Below are 17,589 nucleotides of genomic sequence, written 5' to 3'. Positions count from 1 at the left end.
TAGGCATTTGTCTGTCTGTCTCATTTGTGTTGAAATTTTGGATATTCTACAAGAAAGACTCTGTTTAGCTTAATGAGATTGATAGCCATTATCACCACATGACAGTTATGTATTTCTGAGAGGAAATATTTCAATATAATAGGCTAGCTGAGTTATGCAGGTGCAAGGAATAAGACAAGGAGAATGGTTGTACTTATGAAGAAAACCCTTCATATAGTTAACATGAGGTAGTGATTTGGAATCCTTCAAAAGCTATTGTATAAGAAGAACCAAAACAAACCATGTGTAAAATACAGAAAGGAATTGTGACTTTTTAAAACAAGGTTTGTTGCAGTATAATTGACGTATAATAAACCGTACACATTTAAAATGTGCAGTTTGAGTTTTGACCCATGGATATACAGGTGAAACTATCACCACACTAAAGATAATGAACATATGCACCCTCCTGAAGTTTCTTTGTGACCCTTTGTAATCTACTTCCCACCCCTTTAGACCCAAGCAACTTCCCCTTTGCTTTCTGTACCATTGATTAGTGTGCATATTCTAAAATTTTATATAAATAGACACATATAGTATGTACTCTTTAGCTGTCTGCCTTCTTTCACTCAGCATAATGATATTTTGGTTTTTTTTAAAGATTTTATTTATTTATTTGACAGAAAGATAGCGAGAGCGGGAACACAAGCAGGGGGAGTACGACAGGGAGAAGCAGGCTTCCTGCTGAGCAGGGAGCCCGAAGTGGGACTCGATCCCAGGACCCTGGGATCATGACCTGAGCCCAAGGCAGACACTTAATGGCTGAGCCACCCAGGCGCCCCGATATTTTGTTTTAATAGTTTGTTTCTTTTTAATGCTGAACAGTATTCCATTGTGTGGATATACCTCAGTTTGTTTAGTCATTCACTCATTGATGGGAATTTGGGTAATTTCCTCTTTTGAGCTATCCCAGATAAGGCTTCATAGGATACTCATTCACAGATCTTTGTATGCACATGTGTTTCATTTTCTTTTGAGTAAATATCTAGGAGTAGAAGAATGGGGCATAATGCAACTTTAAGAAACTGCTAACCTGGGTACCTGAGTGGCTCAGTTGGTTAAGTGTCTGCCTTCCGCTCAGGTCATGATCTCAGGGTCCTGGGATTGAGTCCTGCATTAGGTTCCCTGCTCAGTGGGGATTCTGCTTCTCCCTAATCTCCTTGCTCCTCCCTCCTGTTCATGCTGTCTCTCTTTCTGTTAAATAAATACATAAAATCTTGAAAGGAAGGAAGGAAGGAAGAAAAAGAAAAAGGAAGGAAGGAAGAGAAAGAAAGAGAGAGAGAGAGAGAAAGAAAGAGAAAGAAAGAAAGAAAGAGAAAGAAAGAAAAAGAAACTGCTAATCTGTTTTCCAAAGTGGTTGCATCATTTTATATTCCCATGAGCAGTGTGTTAGAATTCTAGTCCCTCCACATCCTTGCCAACACTTGGTATGTTAAGAATTTTTAATTTTAGTCATTTCAGTGGGTTATATATTGGTGTCCTCATTGTGTTTCTAATTTGTATTTCTTGATTGAGGATCTTGACCATCTTTTCATATGCTTCCCCCGCCATGGGCCATTCCTAGTATCTTTGCTTAGATGTTTGTTTAAATCTTCTGTGCGTTTTAAAAAATTGCACTGTTTTCTTATTATTTAGTTTCAAGATACTTATTTCTAGTCTGTGTCTTCTATTTTTACTTTTGTAACAGCATTTTTTTTTAAGATTTTATTTATTTATTTGACAGAGAGAGACACAGTGAGAGAGGGAACACAAGCACGGGGAGTGGGAGAGGGAGAAGCGGGGCAGGGAGCCTGATGGGGGGCTCAATCCCAGGACCCTGAGATCATTACCTGAGCTGAAGGCAGACGCTTAACTGAGCCACCCAGGCTCTCCTGTAACAAAATCTTTTGAAGAAGAAAAGTTTTTAAAACATTAAGTCAAATTTATCTTTTTATATGTATATATAGTTAGTTCATGATTTTTTTTTTTGTATCCTACTTAAGAATTCTTTGCCAAACCCAAGGTCACTAAAATTTTCTTTGTTGATCTCTAGTAGTTTTGGAGTTTTAGCTCTTACATTAAGTTCTGTCATTCATTTTTTTTTAAGTGTTGAGGTATTGAAGGTTTTTTTTTTCCCCTTTCCCATATGACTATCCAGTTGTACCACCATTGTTTAGAGAAATCAAATTGCCTTGATGCCTTTGTCAGAATCCATTGATCATCTATGTGGGGATCTATTTCTGGAATTTTCTGTTCTGTTCATTTATCTGCTGTCTTTGTATCAGTATTCTACTGAGTTGATTACTATGGCTTTAGGTCTTAAAATCAGGCGCTAAGTCCTCTGATGCTTATTTTCTTTTTCAAAGCTATCTTTACTTAAACTTTGGGTCATTTGCTTTTCCTTATATCTTTTTGAATCATTTTGTGAATTTCTACAAAAAGGTCTGCTAAGATTTTCATTAGGATTGCACTGAATATCTCGATCAATCTGGGGAGAATTGATGTCTTAACAATATTGAGTCTTTTGGGGCACCTGGGTGGCGCAGTCAGTTGAGCATCTGACTCTTGGTTTAGGCTCAGGTTTTGATACTGGGGTTGTGAGATTGAGCCCCGCATCAGGCTCTGCGCTCAAGGCAGAGTCAGCTTGGAATTCTCTCTCCTCCCTCTGTCCCTCTCCTGTGCTCTTTCTCTAAAATAAATAAATAAATCTTTAAAAAAATATTGAGTCTTTTGATTCACAAACATGGTACATTTTTCCACTTATTTAGGTGTTCTTTCATTCTCCTAGCCATGTTTTGTCAAATATATGCCTTAATATTTCATATATTTTGATGATATTGTAAGTGGTTTTAATTTTAGCTTCTAATTGTTTGTAGCTATTATTAGAAATATAGTTGTTTTTTGAATGTTGCCATTGTATCCTGCCACTTTGCTAATCTTATTCTGGTAGAATTTTTGTGGATTTCTGAGGATTTTCTACTTTGAAGATGATATCTGTATGTAAAGACAATTTCATTTTCTCTTTTCCACTCTACATACTTTTATTTCTTTTTCTTTTTCCATTGGCTAAACTTTCAGTATGTTGGATAGGAGTAGTGAGAGCTAACATCCTTACTTTGTTCTGATCTTGGAAAGTATTTTGTGTTTCACCATTGAGTATGTTGTTAGTTGTGACTTTGGTACGTAACTTTTATTAGTGTAAGAAAGTTCCTTTTGTTTCCTACATTGCCAAGATCTTTTTTTCATGGAAGGATGATGAATTATCATGTCTTTCCTGCATCTTTTGAGATGCCTGTTTGTTTTTTTAGTCTTATAGGTTGGATTACAGTAGTAGTAGTAGTAGTAGTAGTAGTAGTAGTTAGTAGTAGTAGTAGTAGTAGTGTAGTAGTAGTAGTAGTTAGTAGTAGTAGTAGTAGTAGTAGTAGTGTAGTAGTAGTAGTAGTAGTAGTAGTAGTAGTAGTATCTTGGATGTTAAGCCAACATGGCATTTCGGGGATAAATTGTACATAGTCATGATGTATTTATCCTTTTTGTATACTATTGGATTACATTTGCTGAAATTTTAGTAAGAATTTTTGCATTTACGATAATGAACGATATTGTCTGTAGTTTTCCATTAAAGTGTCTGTTTTTGGTATCAGTAATTCTGGCTTCATAAAATGAGTTAGAAAGTTTCTCCTTTACTATATTCTGGAGAGTTGGTGTTGAATTAGTATTTTTTTCTTAAATATTTGGGGAAATTCGTCAGTTAATCTATCTGGGCCTAGAGATTCCCTTGTGAGATTTTTAACTGCAGAATAATTCATTTAATACATCTAGGGCTATTCACGTTAACTATTTTTTCTTGACTGATCTTTGGCATTTTGAATTTTTGAAAGAATCTGTCTATCTCATAATCTGAGTTGTTAACTAAATTGACAAAATTATTAATGATATTCCCTTATTAGCCTTCATTGGTCTATAGAAGGTATAGTTGTGTCCAATCTGTCATTTCTTTTGTTTCTAATATGTGACTTTTTACTGACTAGTCTGGCTAGAGGTTTATCAATTTTATTCATCTTTTCAAACATTTTAAAAAGCTTTTGATTTCTTTGATTTTCCTTTATTTTCTGCTATTTCATTGATTTGTATTCTTTATTATTTTCTTCTAGTTTAGGCTTAATTTGCTGTTCATTTTCTAATTTCTTATATTGGTCATTTCTTTGGGCATGTGGGATAAAAACTATGTTGTTAAGATATGGATGATTACTTATCTAATAGTTAAAATGTGATGTTATGTATTGTGTATATATGGATGCATTGTAGATGTTATATACATATGCTATCTTATAATATGTGATTGCATATTGGAAAAACATACAAGATAAAATCCCTGCACAGTAGCTGAGTTGGCATATTATTTTAACAGACAGTTTTAAGATGGCTGTAATACCACTTGTAGTCACAGACACTTGAGCCGTTTATTATTGCCAAAGTTAATCTCTGCCAGCAGTAAATACTCCAAACACCTGTGTAACCACTATTTTCAACTGGACATTTAACCATAGCATGATATATGGCTTTTTAAAAGAGTGAATGTGTTTAAACATTCAAAATTCTATAAATCTTGCATAAATGATTTTCTCTTCTTATTTGGAATATTTTCAAACTTACAGAAAATTTCTAAGAATCAAAATAGAATAAAAAATACTTGCATACCTTTACCCAGATTCACCTATTGTTTAAATAACTGTCAAACTGTTTTTAAAAGTAGCTGCTCCATTTTTTTACTCCCACCAGCAGCTTACTGGTTTCCAATTTCTCCACATCTTCACCAGTGCTTATTATTGTATACCTTTTTGTTTATAGCCATCCTAGAATGTGTGAAGTGGTATCTTATTTCAGCTTTGATTTGTATTTCTCTGAGGACTGATCTTGAGTGTCTTTTCATGTGTTTATTGGCTATTATCTTTTTTTAATCTAATTTAATTTTTTTTAAAGATTTTATTTATTTATTTGATAGAGACACAGAGAGGGAACACAAGCAGGGGGAGTGGGAGAGGGAGAAGCAGGCTTCCTGCTGAGCAGGGAGCCCAGTGTGGGCCTCGATCCCAGGACCCTGGAATCATGACCTGAGCCGAAGGCAGACACCCAACTACTGAGCCACCCAGGTGCCCCCAAACTAAAGTCTTAAAAGAAAATTTTTTTTCTCTTTAAATTTTTTATTGTTATGTTAATCACCATACATTACATCATTAGTTTTTGATGTAGTGTTCCATGATTCATTGTTTGTGCATAATATCCAGTGCTCCACACAGAACGTGCCCTCTTTAATACCCATCACCAGGCTAACCCATCCCCCCACCCCCTCCCCTCTAGAACTCTGTTTTTCAGACTCCATCATCTCTCATGGTTCGTTTCCCCCTCTGATTTCCCCCGCTTCATTCTTCCCCTCCTGCTATCTTTTTTTTTCCTTAACATATATTGCATTATTTGTTTCAGAGGTACAGATCTGTGATTCAACAGTATTGCACAATTCACAGCGCTCACCATAGCACATACCCTCCCCAATGTCTATCACCCAGCCACCCCATCCCTCCCACCCCCCACCACTCCAGCAACCCTCAGTTTGTTTCCTGAAATTAAGAATTCCTCATATTAGTGAGGTCATGTGGGCTATTATCTTTTTTTGAAGAAATGTTTATTCACATTCCTTGTCCATTTTTTAGAGTTGGGATATTTGTCTTTTTTTAATTGAGTTGTGGGTGTTCTCTGTATGTAGTCTATGTACGTATCCTTAACAGATATATCATTTGCAAAAATATCCCATTCTGTGGGTTATCTTTTCACTTTCTTGATTGTGCCCTTTGAAGCACAAAGGTTTTTATTTTGATGAGGTCCAGTGTGTCTGTATTTGTCTTTGATTGCTTAGCTGTCTTAGATGAAAAATATTGCCTAATCCAAGGTTGTGAGATTTCACCTGTTATCTTCTAAGGGTTTTATAGCTCTTACACTCAGGTCTTCAATCCGTTTTGAGTTAATTTTTGCATGTAGTGTGAGGTAGAGCCCAGCTTCATTTTTTTGCATGTAGTTAGTCAGTTTTCCCAACATCATTTGTTGAAAAGACTGTCCTTTCCTTGTTTGAATTGTCTTGGCCCAATTTATGATCGATTGATCATAAATGTGATTGATCTTTCTGGACTCTCAGTTCTATTCCATTAATCTATACATTTATTTCTAGTACCACACTGTCTTGATTAGTGTAGCTTTGCAGTTAAGTTTTGTAATCAAGAAATGTGAGTCCTCCACTATGTTCTTTTTCAAAGATGGTTTTGGCTATTATGGGTCCCTTGCATTTTCTTAAGAATTTTAGGGTGAAAATATCAATTTAGAAAAAAGCAGTTGGGGGGAATATAGCAGTCTCAACATTATTAACTTTTACAGAATATGAACACCAAATGTCTTCTCATTTATTTAGATTATCTTCTGCATATGTTGCTGGATGTGGTTTGCTGCATTTTGTTGAAAACTCAATATCCATATTCATAAGGGATATTGGTCTGTAGTTTCTTTTCTTGTGATAACTTTATCTGATTTTGGTATCAGAGTATTAAGGCCCATAGAATAAGTTGGGAACTGTTTCCTTCTCTGTTATAATTTGGAGGAGTTTGTGAAATATTGGTGTTAATTCTTTAAACATTTGGCAAAATTCATCAATGAAACTATATGTCCCTAAGCTTTTCTTTGTAGGAAGATGTTTTGATTACTAATTCAACCTCTTGTTATAGGTCCATTCACATTTTCTGTTTATTCTTCAGTTAATTTCAGTAGTTTGTGTCTTTCTAGTTATTGTCCATTTCATCTGGGCTAAGTTGTTAGTGTGTAGTTGTTCCTAGTTATTCTCTTATACTCACTTCTCTGTAAGGTTCTTTTTTATTTCTGTTAGGTCATCAGTCATAGTCCCTATTTCATTCATGAATTTTTTTGTTGGTCAGCCTAAGCTAAAGATTTGTCAATTTTGTTGATGTTTTCAAAAGAACCATATTTTTGTTCCATTAATTTCTTTGTTCTCAATTTTATTTATTTTCACTCTAACTTGTACTATTTTCTTCTTTCTACTTGGGTTTGGTTTGCTCTTCTTTTTCTAGTTTCTTAAGATGGTAGGTTAGGCTATTTGAGATCTTTGTTTTATTTTAATATAGGCAAATAACAGCTATAACTTTTCTTCTAAGCACTGTTTTCCCTGCATTTCATCAGTTTTGGTATTTTGTGCCTTGGTTTTTATTTCAAAATATTTTCTGTTTTTCTTCTGATTTCTTATTTGACACATTGGTTATTTAGGATTTTTTTCTTCCAAGTATTTATTTAAATTCTAGCTAGTTAACATACAGCGCAACATTAGTTTCAGTTGTAGAATTTAGTGATTTATCATTTACATACAACACCCAGTGCTCATCACAAGTCCCCTCCTTAATACCCATCACCTATTTAACCCATCCGCCTGCCCACCTCCCTTCTGTTAATCATCACTTCATTCTCTATAGTTAATAATGTGTTTCTTGGTTTGCCTCCCTCTCTCTTTTTTCCTTTTTGTTCATTTGTTTCGTTTCTTATAGTCCCCATATGAGTGAAGTCATAGGGTATTTGTCTTTCTATTAATTATTTTGTTTAGCATAATACTCTCTATCTCCATCCATATTGTTGCAAATGGCAAGATTTCATTCTTTTTTATGGTCGAGTAATTCCAGTGTGTGTGTGTATCACATCTTCTTTATCCATTCATAGGATTGTTTTTTGATTTCCATGTACTTTCTGAGTTGCCTAAATTACACCGTGTTACTGATTTCTAATTTTATTTTATATTTTCTATTTGGTGAGACAACGTTTGCATATTTTCCTTTAGTTGTTTTTTTGTGTCTCTGTGTGTGTGTTTTTGCATGTGGTTTCCTTTATTTCTAACATACTTACAGTAGTTTGTGTAACATTTTTGCCTAGTAAGTCCTATGTCTGGACTTCCTCAGGGAGAGTTTCTATCCACTGTATTTTTTTTCCTGTGTATAGGCCACATTTTGCCCTTTTTTTTTTTTAATATTGCTTATAATGTTTTAGTAAAAACTAGGGAATTTCAATTACTATACTTTTTAGTTTGATTTTTCTTACAGATTCTTTTTCCTTATTAATATTAAAGTTCTTTAGCCATGGTTTCCTTTAATTCTTTGAACATTTTTAATACAGCTAACCTAAAGTGTTTAATAATTCCAACATCTACAACTTTGCTAAATTTGCTTATTATCTCTAGGAGGTGTTTTATTTGCTTGCTTTTGATTTGTTGGGATTTTTACATAGACATTTATGTAGCCTACAAATAGGGATAGTGTTATTTCTTTTCCATTGTATAGGTATTTCTTTTTCTTGCTTTGTTGTAGTGACTAGAACTTCTGGTACTATGTTAAGAATGGCAAGAGCCACATCCCTGAAGTTCCCAGTCTCCTTCTTTAACCATTAAGTAAGGTATTACCTGAAGGTTGAAGTAGTTCTATTTTTCTCCAATCTTGTTGAGAGTTTTTGTCATGAGTGGGTGTCGGGTTTTGTCAAATACACTTTCGGTTTCAGTTGATATGATCAAGTAATTTTTCTTCTTTAGCCTGTTGATAGTGGTGAATTACATTGATTGTTTTTAAATTTTAAGCCAGTCTTGTAGAACTTAAATCAATCTCATTGGTCATGATGTGTAATTTTTTATACATAGCTGGATTTAATTTGTTAATAGTTTGTTATACTTTTTTTTGTTTTGGTCCAAGTTAATGAGATGTAGTGTGTAGTTGTTTTTTTTTTTTTTTAATTGTCTGCAGGAATTTTTTGAAAAAAATTAGTAACGTCTATGTAACACAAAATTCACTATTATAAGTGTACACTAGAGTAGTATTAATTACATTCACTGTTGTGCCACCATTACCATTATCTATTCCAAAACTTTTTCATCATCCCAGACAGAGAGAGACTCAGTAACCATTAAGCAATAACTCCTACCATCCCTCTTACTTCAGCCCCTGGTAATCTCTGATGTACTTCCTATCTCAATGAATTTGCCTATATTAAATAATTCATTTAAGTGGAATCACAATATTAGTCCTTTTGTGTCTGATGTATTTCACTTAGCATAATGTTTTCAGGGTCCATCCGTGTTTGTAGCATGTGTGAGAACTTCATTTTTATTACTGAAGAACATTCCATTGTATTTATCTACCTTGTTTTGTTGGTCCATTCATCTGTTGATGGACACTTGGGTTGATTCTATTATGTTTGGATACTATTTAAATTTTTTATTTTATTAGGCAGTCAGCCTGTTTAGGTTTTTCACAGAGATCCCTTTGTGTTTGTGAGCTGTGGTTGCAGAACAGTTTTAATTTTCAGAGCCTTTATGTTGTTATTGTGATCTGCTTGTTTGTTTGTTTTTTTTAAGATTTTTTTATTTATTTAACACAGAGAGAGCGCGCACAAGTAAGCAGAGCGGCAGACAGAGGGAGAGGGAGAAGCAGGCTCTCCGCCGAGCAGGGAGCCCAATGCGGGGCTCGATCCCAGGATCCTGGGATCATGACCTGAGCCGAAGGCAGCCGCTTAACCGACAGCCACCCAGGCGCCCCTGATCTGCTTGTTTTTTATAGTGCCTCTGGTGCTCCCACTAATCTCTGCTTGTGCTGGGGAGGGGGAGCATAGTAGGATATACTTCAGTGTATTAGTGATTTTCTGTTGCTTATTTAGAGTAGTTGGTTCTCAGACATTCATTTTAAAACTTAAGTTTACTGATCTTTTTATATAAATTAAGTACTTCAGGATAAAATGAAAATTAATTATGGTATTTTATGATAAACTATAAATTTTGAAAATATATGTGCCTCACCTCTTTGGGTGTATGGTGTGTATCTGGCACATCTGAGTTGCATAAATCTATATTTTGAGTTGGAGTAAATAACACGGACACAGCCTATTTAGGGGTTTAGTAATACTGAGTGGTCTTGGTAAAATTAGAATTTGACATATATGAATTCCTTTGCACTTTTAGTGTGGGAAGAAGATAACTTAGGTGTATATTACATCTTTCAGATAAGAAAATTAATGAGGGGAGAAACAAGGTTTCAGTCAGTATCTTTACAGTTAGAAGGGACTCACACAAATCGAGTCTAGAATGTTTAAAAATTTTTGTTAGTGATCATTTGTTGAAATAAAATCCTGAGCAAGTATAACTATAAGAGATAATACATTAATGATGAGTTCTGAAATAATAATGCCATTATTTTAACAAATTTCTTTTTTTTAAAGATTTTTTATTTATTTGACAGAGACACAGTGAGAGAGAGAGCACAAGTAGGGGGAGGGAGAGAGGGAGAGTGGGAGAGGGAGAAGCAGGTTCCCCACTGAGCCCAGGGAGCCCTATGTTGGGCTCGATCCCAGGACCCTGGGACCGTGACCTGAGCCGAAGCAGACGCTTAACAAACTGAGCCACCCAGGCGCCCCTTAACCAATTTTTTGTCTGCCATTTTTCAGACTTTGAACTAGATGACAAGCAAACCAAGAACTAGTGATGAGTCAGAATAGGGCAGATGATAGAGGATGACAGAGAGCTGCCTGGAGCAGTCATGGAAAACCTGGCTGAGGGATGGTGTTCAGGGTGAGACTTGAAGGAGGAGAAGACACTAGCCAGGAGAAGAATATTCCAGGCAGGGTGGTTGTTCAACACAGGATTTGAGTGCCCTTCCAGGTCCTGCCTGTGTGGCCCTCTCTTTGCTTCCTGGTTATTTAAAAAAAAAAAAAAGTCACTTATTTAACTAGCCCAAACTCCTCCCCTATGGGTGAGGAGACCTTGAAGGCTAGAAAGTAGAAAATCGATGGTGACAGCCTAGGATCCCAATGCCTGGTACAGATACATATACACACACCCATATGACACGTATTTCTACTGCTTATTTACATTCATTGTTTTCATCAATTATTTTAGAAGATGTATGAAAACAGGCAGATTGTAATGTTCAGGAAAAGAAGAAAGATTTGCCTTTAAAGCGAAGCTATTTTTCTTGTCTCATTCATTACTAAATGAAATAGGGAAGTAAACAAACTCAATTTCTCAACTTCTGTTTTGAAAGTGAGTGATTAAAGACCGACACATGGAGATTTTTACACTGTATGGAAATGTCTTTGTCCCTCTCAGACATCATGGGGATGTGGGTGGATATGGGGACCTTAAAGTACATCTTCTGGAGCCCAGCTTCACAGAGTTAATGCCTACAAAATCATAAAAGCCAGAAATAGAAATCCCTTCCTTCTTTCCTCACTTGTTATTGGAACTATATGCCTAATTTTAGAAATTAGGTTGCTTCAAGGTGCCATTAAGTCTTAATGTCAAATTTACTTTGTAAGTAAATAGTGATGGGTTTAGAACCATAGATTCTGGGGTCCTTTGGCTGAAATTTATGTCTGTCTCTAGCCACTTTTCTTCCTGAGTGACCTCATGCATAACCTCACTGTGCCTACTTGTTTTTTAAAATGGAACTTATAATGTCTGTGTCATAGGATTAGCTTATTATCATTATTATTATTATTACTAATATACTGATGATAATTATTGGATGTTATTTCTATAACATCTGGTTGCTGTTTGAACTGGGGAACATTGGGACATTTGGGGTTCATTTAAAATAGAAAATTAGGGGGAAAACTTCTTGGGAGAGGAAGTAGCTGTAAGTTGTGGCTTTAAATCCAGAAATGGGGGAATTTGACTTGCTTTGGTTAGTTTTTGTATTTTACAGCCTAACACTGTTAACACATTAAATGATTAAGTACTTATCTAGTGTCAGTTGTATTTTTCTAGGCATAAAATTTGAAGTTCTTATAACTGGACATTTAAAGTGAAATATTCTTAACTTTTATTTAATGCCTGAGTTGAGTCCTATTCATTTCTGTATCTTTTAAGGGGAACTGATGATATATAACACAGTATTTTCCTTTTAGGACTTTATAAAACAGCAACTGTTAATAATTTTTTTCAAATAAGGTATTTCATGTTTTTTAAAAAGCTCCTAATTAAAAATACAATACAACCAAATTATGTAGTTGTCTTTATCTTTATATAATTAAGTTCTCAGTTAGCTAAAGATCTGATCTAGCTTGATGATGGGAAGTTAGGTGATAGTCATTGTATCATAACTAATAACAGCCTCCAAATAGATCATGTTTTTGGTACTTTCTTACTGCTGACTAGATGGAAAGCTTCGAACTAGGTGCTCCTACTTTTTATCTCTTCCATTGTGAGCATTTGGCTCTTCAGTTAATTCTTGTTAGTTCATTGTGTTCTTACATCAGTAAATCTGTCTTCAACAGGAGTATAACAGAAAGATACTTTCTGGATTATCTAAATTTCAGTTTATGTTAAAAGGTGGAGGAAGGGAGGGAAATGGGCTCAGTGAGCTAGGCAGAGGCTTTTACCTTCACAGTATGAATCTGAAACTAACTACAAGCTAGGACTAGATAACAAACCGGAAGGAGATCATTTGCATGAACAAATGCAAATATCAGCACTTACTTCTGAGCAAAAAAGGTGGGATTTCACTCAGGCAATCAGTATTTATGGAGTGTTCTCTACATTGAGAACTGCTGGGGAATGAGCAGTGTGGGGCGGATTGACACAGGACTTTCCCAAAATAAAATCGGAATGTGATTACTAGAAGAAGGAAAGAGTGATGCTTGGCAGTCAGGAAATACCATCCAGTTAGGTAACGTAATCCAATTAGCTGGTATCTTAACTTGCTGCTTGGCTTTCAGCTTTAGGTCAGACTGGAAAAGCCAGGTATGTGTGGATGAGGCAGTAAGCTGCTTCCCTGATGAATACTCAAAGACCAACAAAGAGGAGTCAATGAATGTTGTATTAAGCCAAATGAAATACCATTGTTTCGTGTTTTTTAAAAGCCAACTTTTTATTTTATTTTTTAAAGTTTATTTTTTTTTAGTAATCTCTACACCCATCCATGGTGCTCAAACTCACAACCCCAAGATAAGGGGTCACAATCCCTTCCGACTGAGCCAGCCAGGCGTTCCCCCCACATAAACTTTTTATTTTAAAACAGCTTTAGATTTATATGAACATTTTAAAGATAGCACAGAGTTCCCATCCTCCCCACCCTTTCCCCTATTATTAACACCTTACATTAATGTGGTACCTTTTTTTTTTGCAAGTAATGAACCAGTATTAATACATGATTATTAACTGAAGTCCATATTTTATTCAGATTTCCTTAGTTTTTACCTAATTTCCTTTTTCTTTTCTAGGATTGCACCCATTCCTGGCCCCCCCCCCCTCCCGCCAAGATAACACATTACATCTAGTAGTCCTGTCTGCTTAGGCTTCACTGGTCTGTGACAGTCTCTTAGACTTTACTACTTTTCGATGACCTTGATAGTTTTCAGGAGTACTCCTCAGATATTTTGTAGAATGTTTCTTGGTTGGGATTTGTCTGATGTTTTTCTCCTAATGAGACTGGGGTTATGTGATTTGGGGAGGAAGACCACAAAGATAAAATACCATTTTTATTATGTCATATGAAGGGTACACATGTCAGCATGACATTTCACTGAGGATGTTGACCTTGATCATCTGACTGAGGTAACATTTGTCAGATTTTTCCACTTTAAAATTACTCTTTTTCCCTCTCCTTTCCATACTGTTTTTGGAAGGAAGTCCCTATGTGCATCCCCTACTTATTAAAAGATGGGGAGTTATCCTCCATCTTCTAGATACATAAATTATTTAGAATTCTGCCTGGGAGTCTCTTATATTCTCCGCTGTTTATTTATTTATTCAGTTACTTATTTATATCAGTATGGACTCATGGTATTTATTTTATATTTTGGGTTGTAATCCAACACTGTTGTATTGCTCAAGTTGTTCTAGGTTTAACTCTTTCTGTTAATTCTTAGATCCCTCTGACAAATTCTCATCCATACAGGATTTTTTGGTTTTTTGGATGGTTAGCACTTGCTTACTTTCTGGCACCATTAGGTGCTCCAATTTCATGTTGTATATATCCTGCCTTGGTCCTAGATTGAGCCATTTTTCTGAGAAGCCCTGATTCCTTTTACTGGAGAATGGAATTAGAACCCAAGATCTGTGCTTTAGGTCTGCCCTATGCTACTGGGGTGTCATTATTCTAGGCCCTCTCAACTGACAGAGCAAGAAAATATATATGTGTATACTAACCCCTGCATATACACATATTTATGAATATTTCTAAATATAACCGTATCTATATTAAACTAAATATGAATTCATACTGATGTTGCCAACTCAGTTCATTACCACATGGATCATTATAGCTTCTTCCCCTTGCTTTTGTGTAAACTCTTACTTCAGGAGTGAAAGGTCTGACTTTTACCATCTGTGTATTTAATTGTGCGGTTCCGTTAAACATGTATAGTGACATCAGAATTGTTAACCCAAGCTCCCATGGGAAATAACTTCATCAATTAGGGCATAGTGCTTATGTACAGTTTATTTTTCTTTTAGTCATTTACCTTTAGTTTTACAGATTCCACTCACTTTCACATTATTTGTCAGCACCTCTCCACCCTGCCCGCCCTCCCCCCCGCTTCAGTAAGATGGTTTCATACATTTGCTATATAGTTAAATTATTTTGTCATCTTCTACATTTCATCCCAGGATCCGTTGGTTTCTCAAATGATTTTTTAAATTGCATACATTAGGTTCACTCTAAAGTTCCATGTTGATGAGTGCATAATGCTGGGTATCTACCATTCCAGTGTCACAGAATAGTTTGCTCTGAAAAATTTCCTTTGCTTCACTTACATCATCTTTCCTCTCCCCAAACTTCTAGCAACCACTTGTCTTTTTACCATCTCTGTAGTATAACCTTTTCCAGAATGTCATATACTTGGAATCAAACAGTATGTAGCTTTTTATTTTACTTTTTATCACTGAATAATATTCCATTGTGTGGATGTACTATAGTTTGTCTTTCTGCTCCTCTACTGAAGAATATCATCTTGTGTCCAGTTTGGAGTGATTATGAATAGAGTTGCCATACAGAATCGCTTGCAGATTTTTATATGGACATAAGTTTTCAAATCAGTTGGGTAAATACCCATGAGCACAGTTGCCAGATGATATGGTAAAAGTATGTGAGCTTTTTAAATATCTTGTCTTTGTGTTGTACACAGTTTCTTGGAATAGAATAATCATTTGCCATTTTCCTTGCCCCTTCTCCCTCCAAGTTTCTTTTGACTGTTGATTCCAGGTCCTACCATTGCTATAAAAAAGCAGATGATATAGAATTTTGGCTTATCATTTTTTTTGGTAATAGAATCCTCTAATGATCTTTTCCTTGTGCTTGTGATATTTTCAGTTGTCTTTCGGTGAAAGTAATCACCTACATCTAGTTGAATTTGACTGTTTTGCACTTTCTGGAAGTATAGCAGGAATATATTTTGCAGGTGGCTTACACAGCCTATAGGTTGTTACAGTTACTTTCTAATTGGGTTGTATTGTTTTATTTTAAAGCATTTCATAGTTGCTAAAAATCCTGCAGGATTGCATTTTCTTCTTTAACCATCACCCTCAAACAGTATGTTTTTTAAAATATGTAATTGTATTTATTAACTTTAAGGTAAAAGATACTTATTTAAATCAGATTTATGTTTCCGTAAAATGATAGTATGTTTTGTTTCCTTCACAGCATTTATTCAGTCGGAGAGCATAATAGAAGTACTACGTTTTGATGATGGAGGGTTACTACAGGTAATTTTATTTTAAGTTGAAAAATTATCTCAGTGTCAAACCTTGAATAATATTGGATTGTTATTTATCTTTTAAAAATGTAACTGGTTTCTATGAGATATATTTTATGAGCTTTATATGCAGACAATTTTGTAATAAAAACCTACTTAGCTATATGAATTATCTTTTAAGTTAAATATTATTGGGGGGTTGTGGGAGGTTTGGTGGAAAGAGTCAGATCAGGGACAGTGGAATTGGTGGTTAGCTCTGTGAGTATGGAGCCCCAGTGAGTGAAGCACTCAGTTCAGATGTCAGACCTCAGAATATTTATCTGGAAGAAGACTTCTCTAGAATATAAATTCTGTAGATATACATCTATATCATCTTTCCACTTGCCATTCTAAGCCACATCTTTAAATATATTATACATAAAATTGGAAGGTATAATCTGGTGTCCTGCCTTTCAGACCTAGCACAGATATCCCATGAAGCCTATTTTAGTCTTCCTAGCTAAAAATCAATTCTAGAATTTCAGAGCTGAAAGACAGAGTAAAGGCTTCTTAACCATCCCTCTGATTTTTATGACTGAGGTGTTTTCTGTGCTTGTTTAATACTACTTACCACTTTTGTAATTATAACATGTATTTTCAAGTACCATCTATTTGGTAGCGTGACTCAGAATTTTTACAAGGTTTAGTTTAAGAAAGGTGCCAAAGATCCCGTGACTTTGTGGTAATGGGGCTAGTATTAGAATTCTCATCTTCTCACTCCAGGTGTGATTGTTTGTCTTTCTCTTACATGGTGCTGCCTATGATGTATTTTACTTAATTATAATTAAGTACATGACTTAAATAGTTCTGAAAAAAATATTCCCCATAGCTTGTAATAATGGCAGGAAACTAAAAGTTAGATTAAGGCAATAGAGAAAAAGCAATTGTGCTAGAGACCTGAAATAAGATTTCTGTTTTCATTTTCATAAATTTAGATTTCAGACAATAAACCAAACAAAGAGAACAAGAAAAAAAGTGATGGGTTTTAACGTTCTTTTTCTCTGACAATAAAGCAAGTAACTGTTCTGAATATTAACTTTTTCCCTGCTTCCAAATTTTTAAATAAGCATATCATTCATACCTTTACATAAGAGATGTTGAGAAACACAGCAGGCAGTGTCTGCTGTGGTACTTGCAGACAAGTCTTTGTACAGCTTTTTATATTGAAAAACTGAATAAAAACTAAAGATATATAATCTCAAATTTTGTAAAGCCTCCTTTCCTAGAAAATGAGCTTAGTCTCTTTTTTTTAGTTCTTTAATCTGTTGCAAGGTGAGAACTTGGAGACCTGATAGGAATGACTAAATGTCTTCCTTTAGGTGGTTTGCAGGATCTGGATAACAGGCAAATCAGGACTGAATTTCTGGAAAATTCTCCTTTATTAACTGAAGAAGGATCCATGTCCTTTATGAACTAAACATCTAGGTTGCAAGTGATAATTCATTTTGAAAATTCTGGAGCTTGATTTGTGTGTTTGTCGGGGGAGGCTGTCAGTCCCTGTCTACGTGGACTTAGCTGTGAAAGGGCTTGTGGACTGGGATGTGACTTGCTCATCCTCTTTGAGTTTGCTGAAATGCTTGGACAAGAGCTTGGTTGAGACCTCGGTTAAGACCTCAGAGTTCTCTGGCAAAGGTAATTTTAGACAGGAACAATGTTGAGGGTTAGGTGGTACCAGTTGGTTACCTCAACCACAGTGAAACCTCACTAAGACCCCTATAGTATGTCTAATGTCAAGATGCTATATATAGTGTATTATTTATC

At 35.3% G+C, this 17,589-nt stretch overlaps 1 protein-coding gene across 1 annotated transcript in view; it reads left to right on the top strand.

Annotated features, from left to right (window-relative positions):
* The window catches only part of TMEM131 (transmembrane protein 131), a 221,887-nt gene that overhangs the window by 40,902 nt on the left and 163,396 nt on the right, over positions 1-17,589 (top strand). The window contains exon 2 of the mRNA XM_028103920.2: positions 15,738-15,799. Coding sequence (XP_027959721.1) covers positions 15,738-15,799 — 62 coding nt within the window. The remainder of the gene's footprint in view (positions 1-15,737; positions 15,800-17,589) is intronic.

Source organism: Eumetopias jubatus, unplaced genomic scaffold (assembly GCF_037043125.1).
Source record: "Eumetopias jubatus isolate StellerSeaLion01/CBP00866 unplaced genomic scaffold, mEumJub1_p1.0 scaffold_9, whole genome shotgun sequence".
In the NCBI taxonomy this organism is placed as follows: domain Eukaryota; kingdom Metazoa; phylum Chordata; class Mammalia; order Carnivora; family Otariidae; genus Eumetopias; species Eumetopias jubatus.
This window is presented reverse-complemented; position numbering and strand designations above follow the sequence as displayed.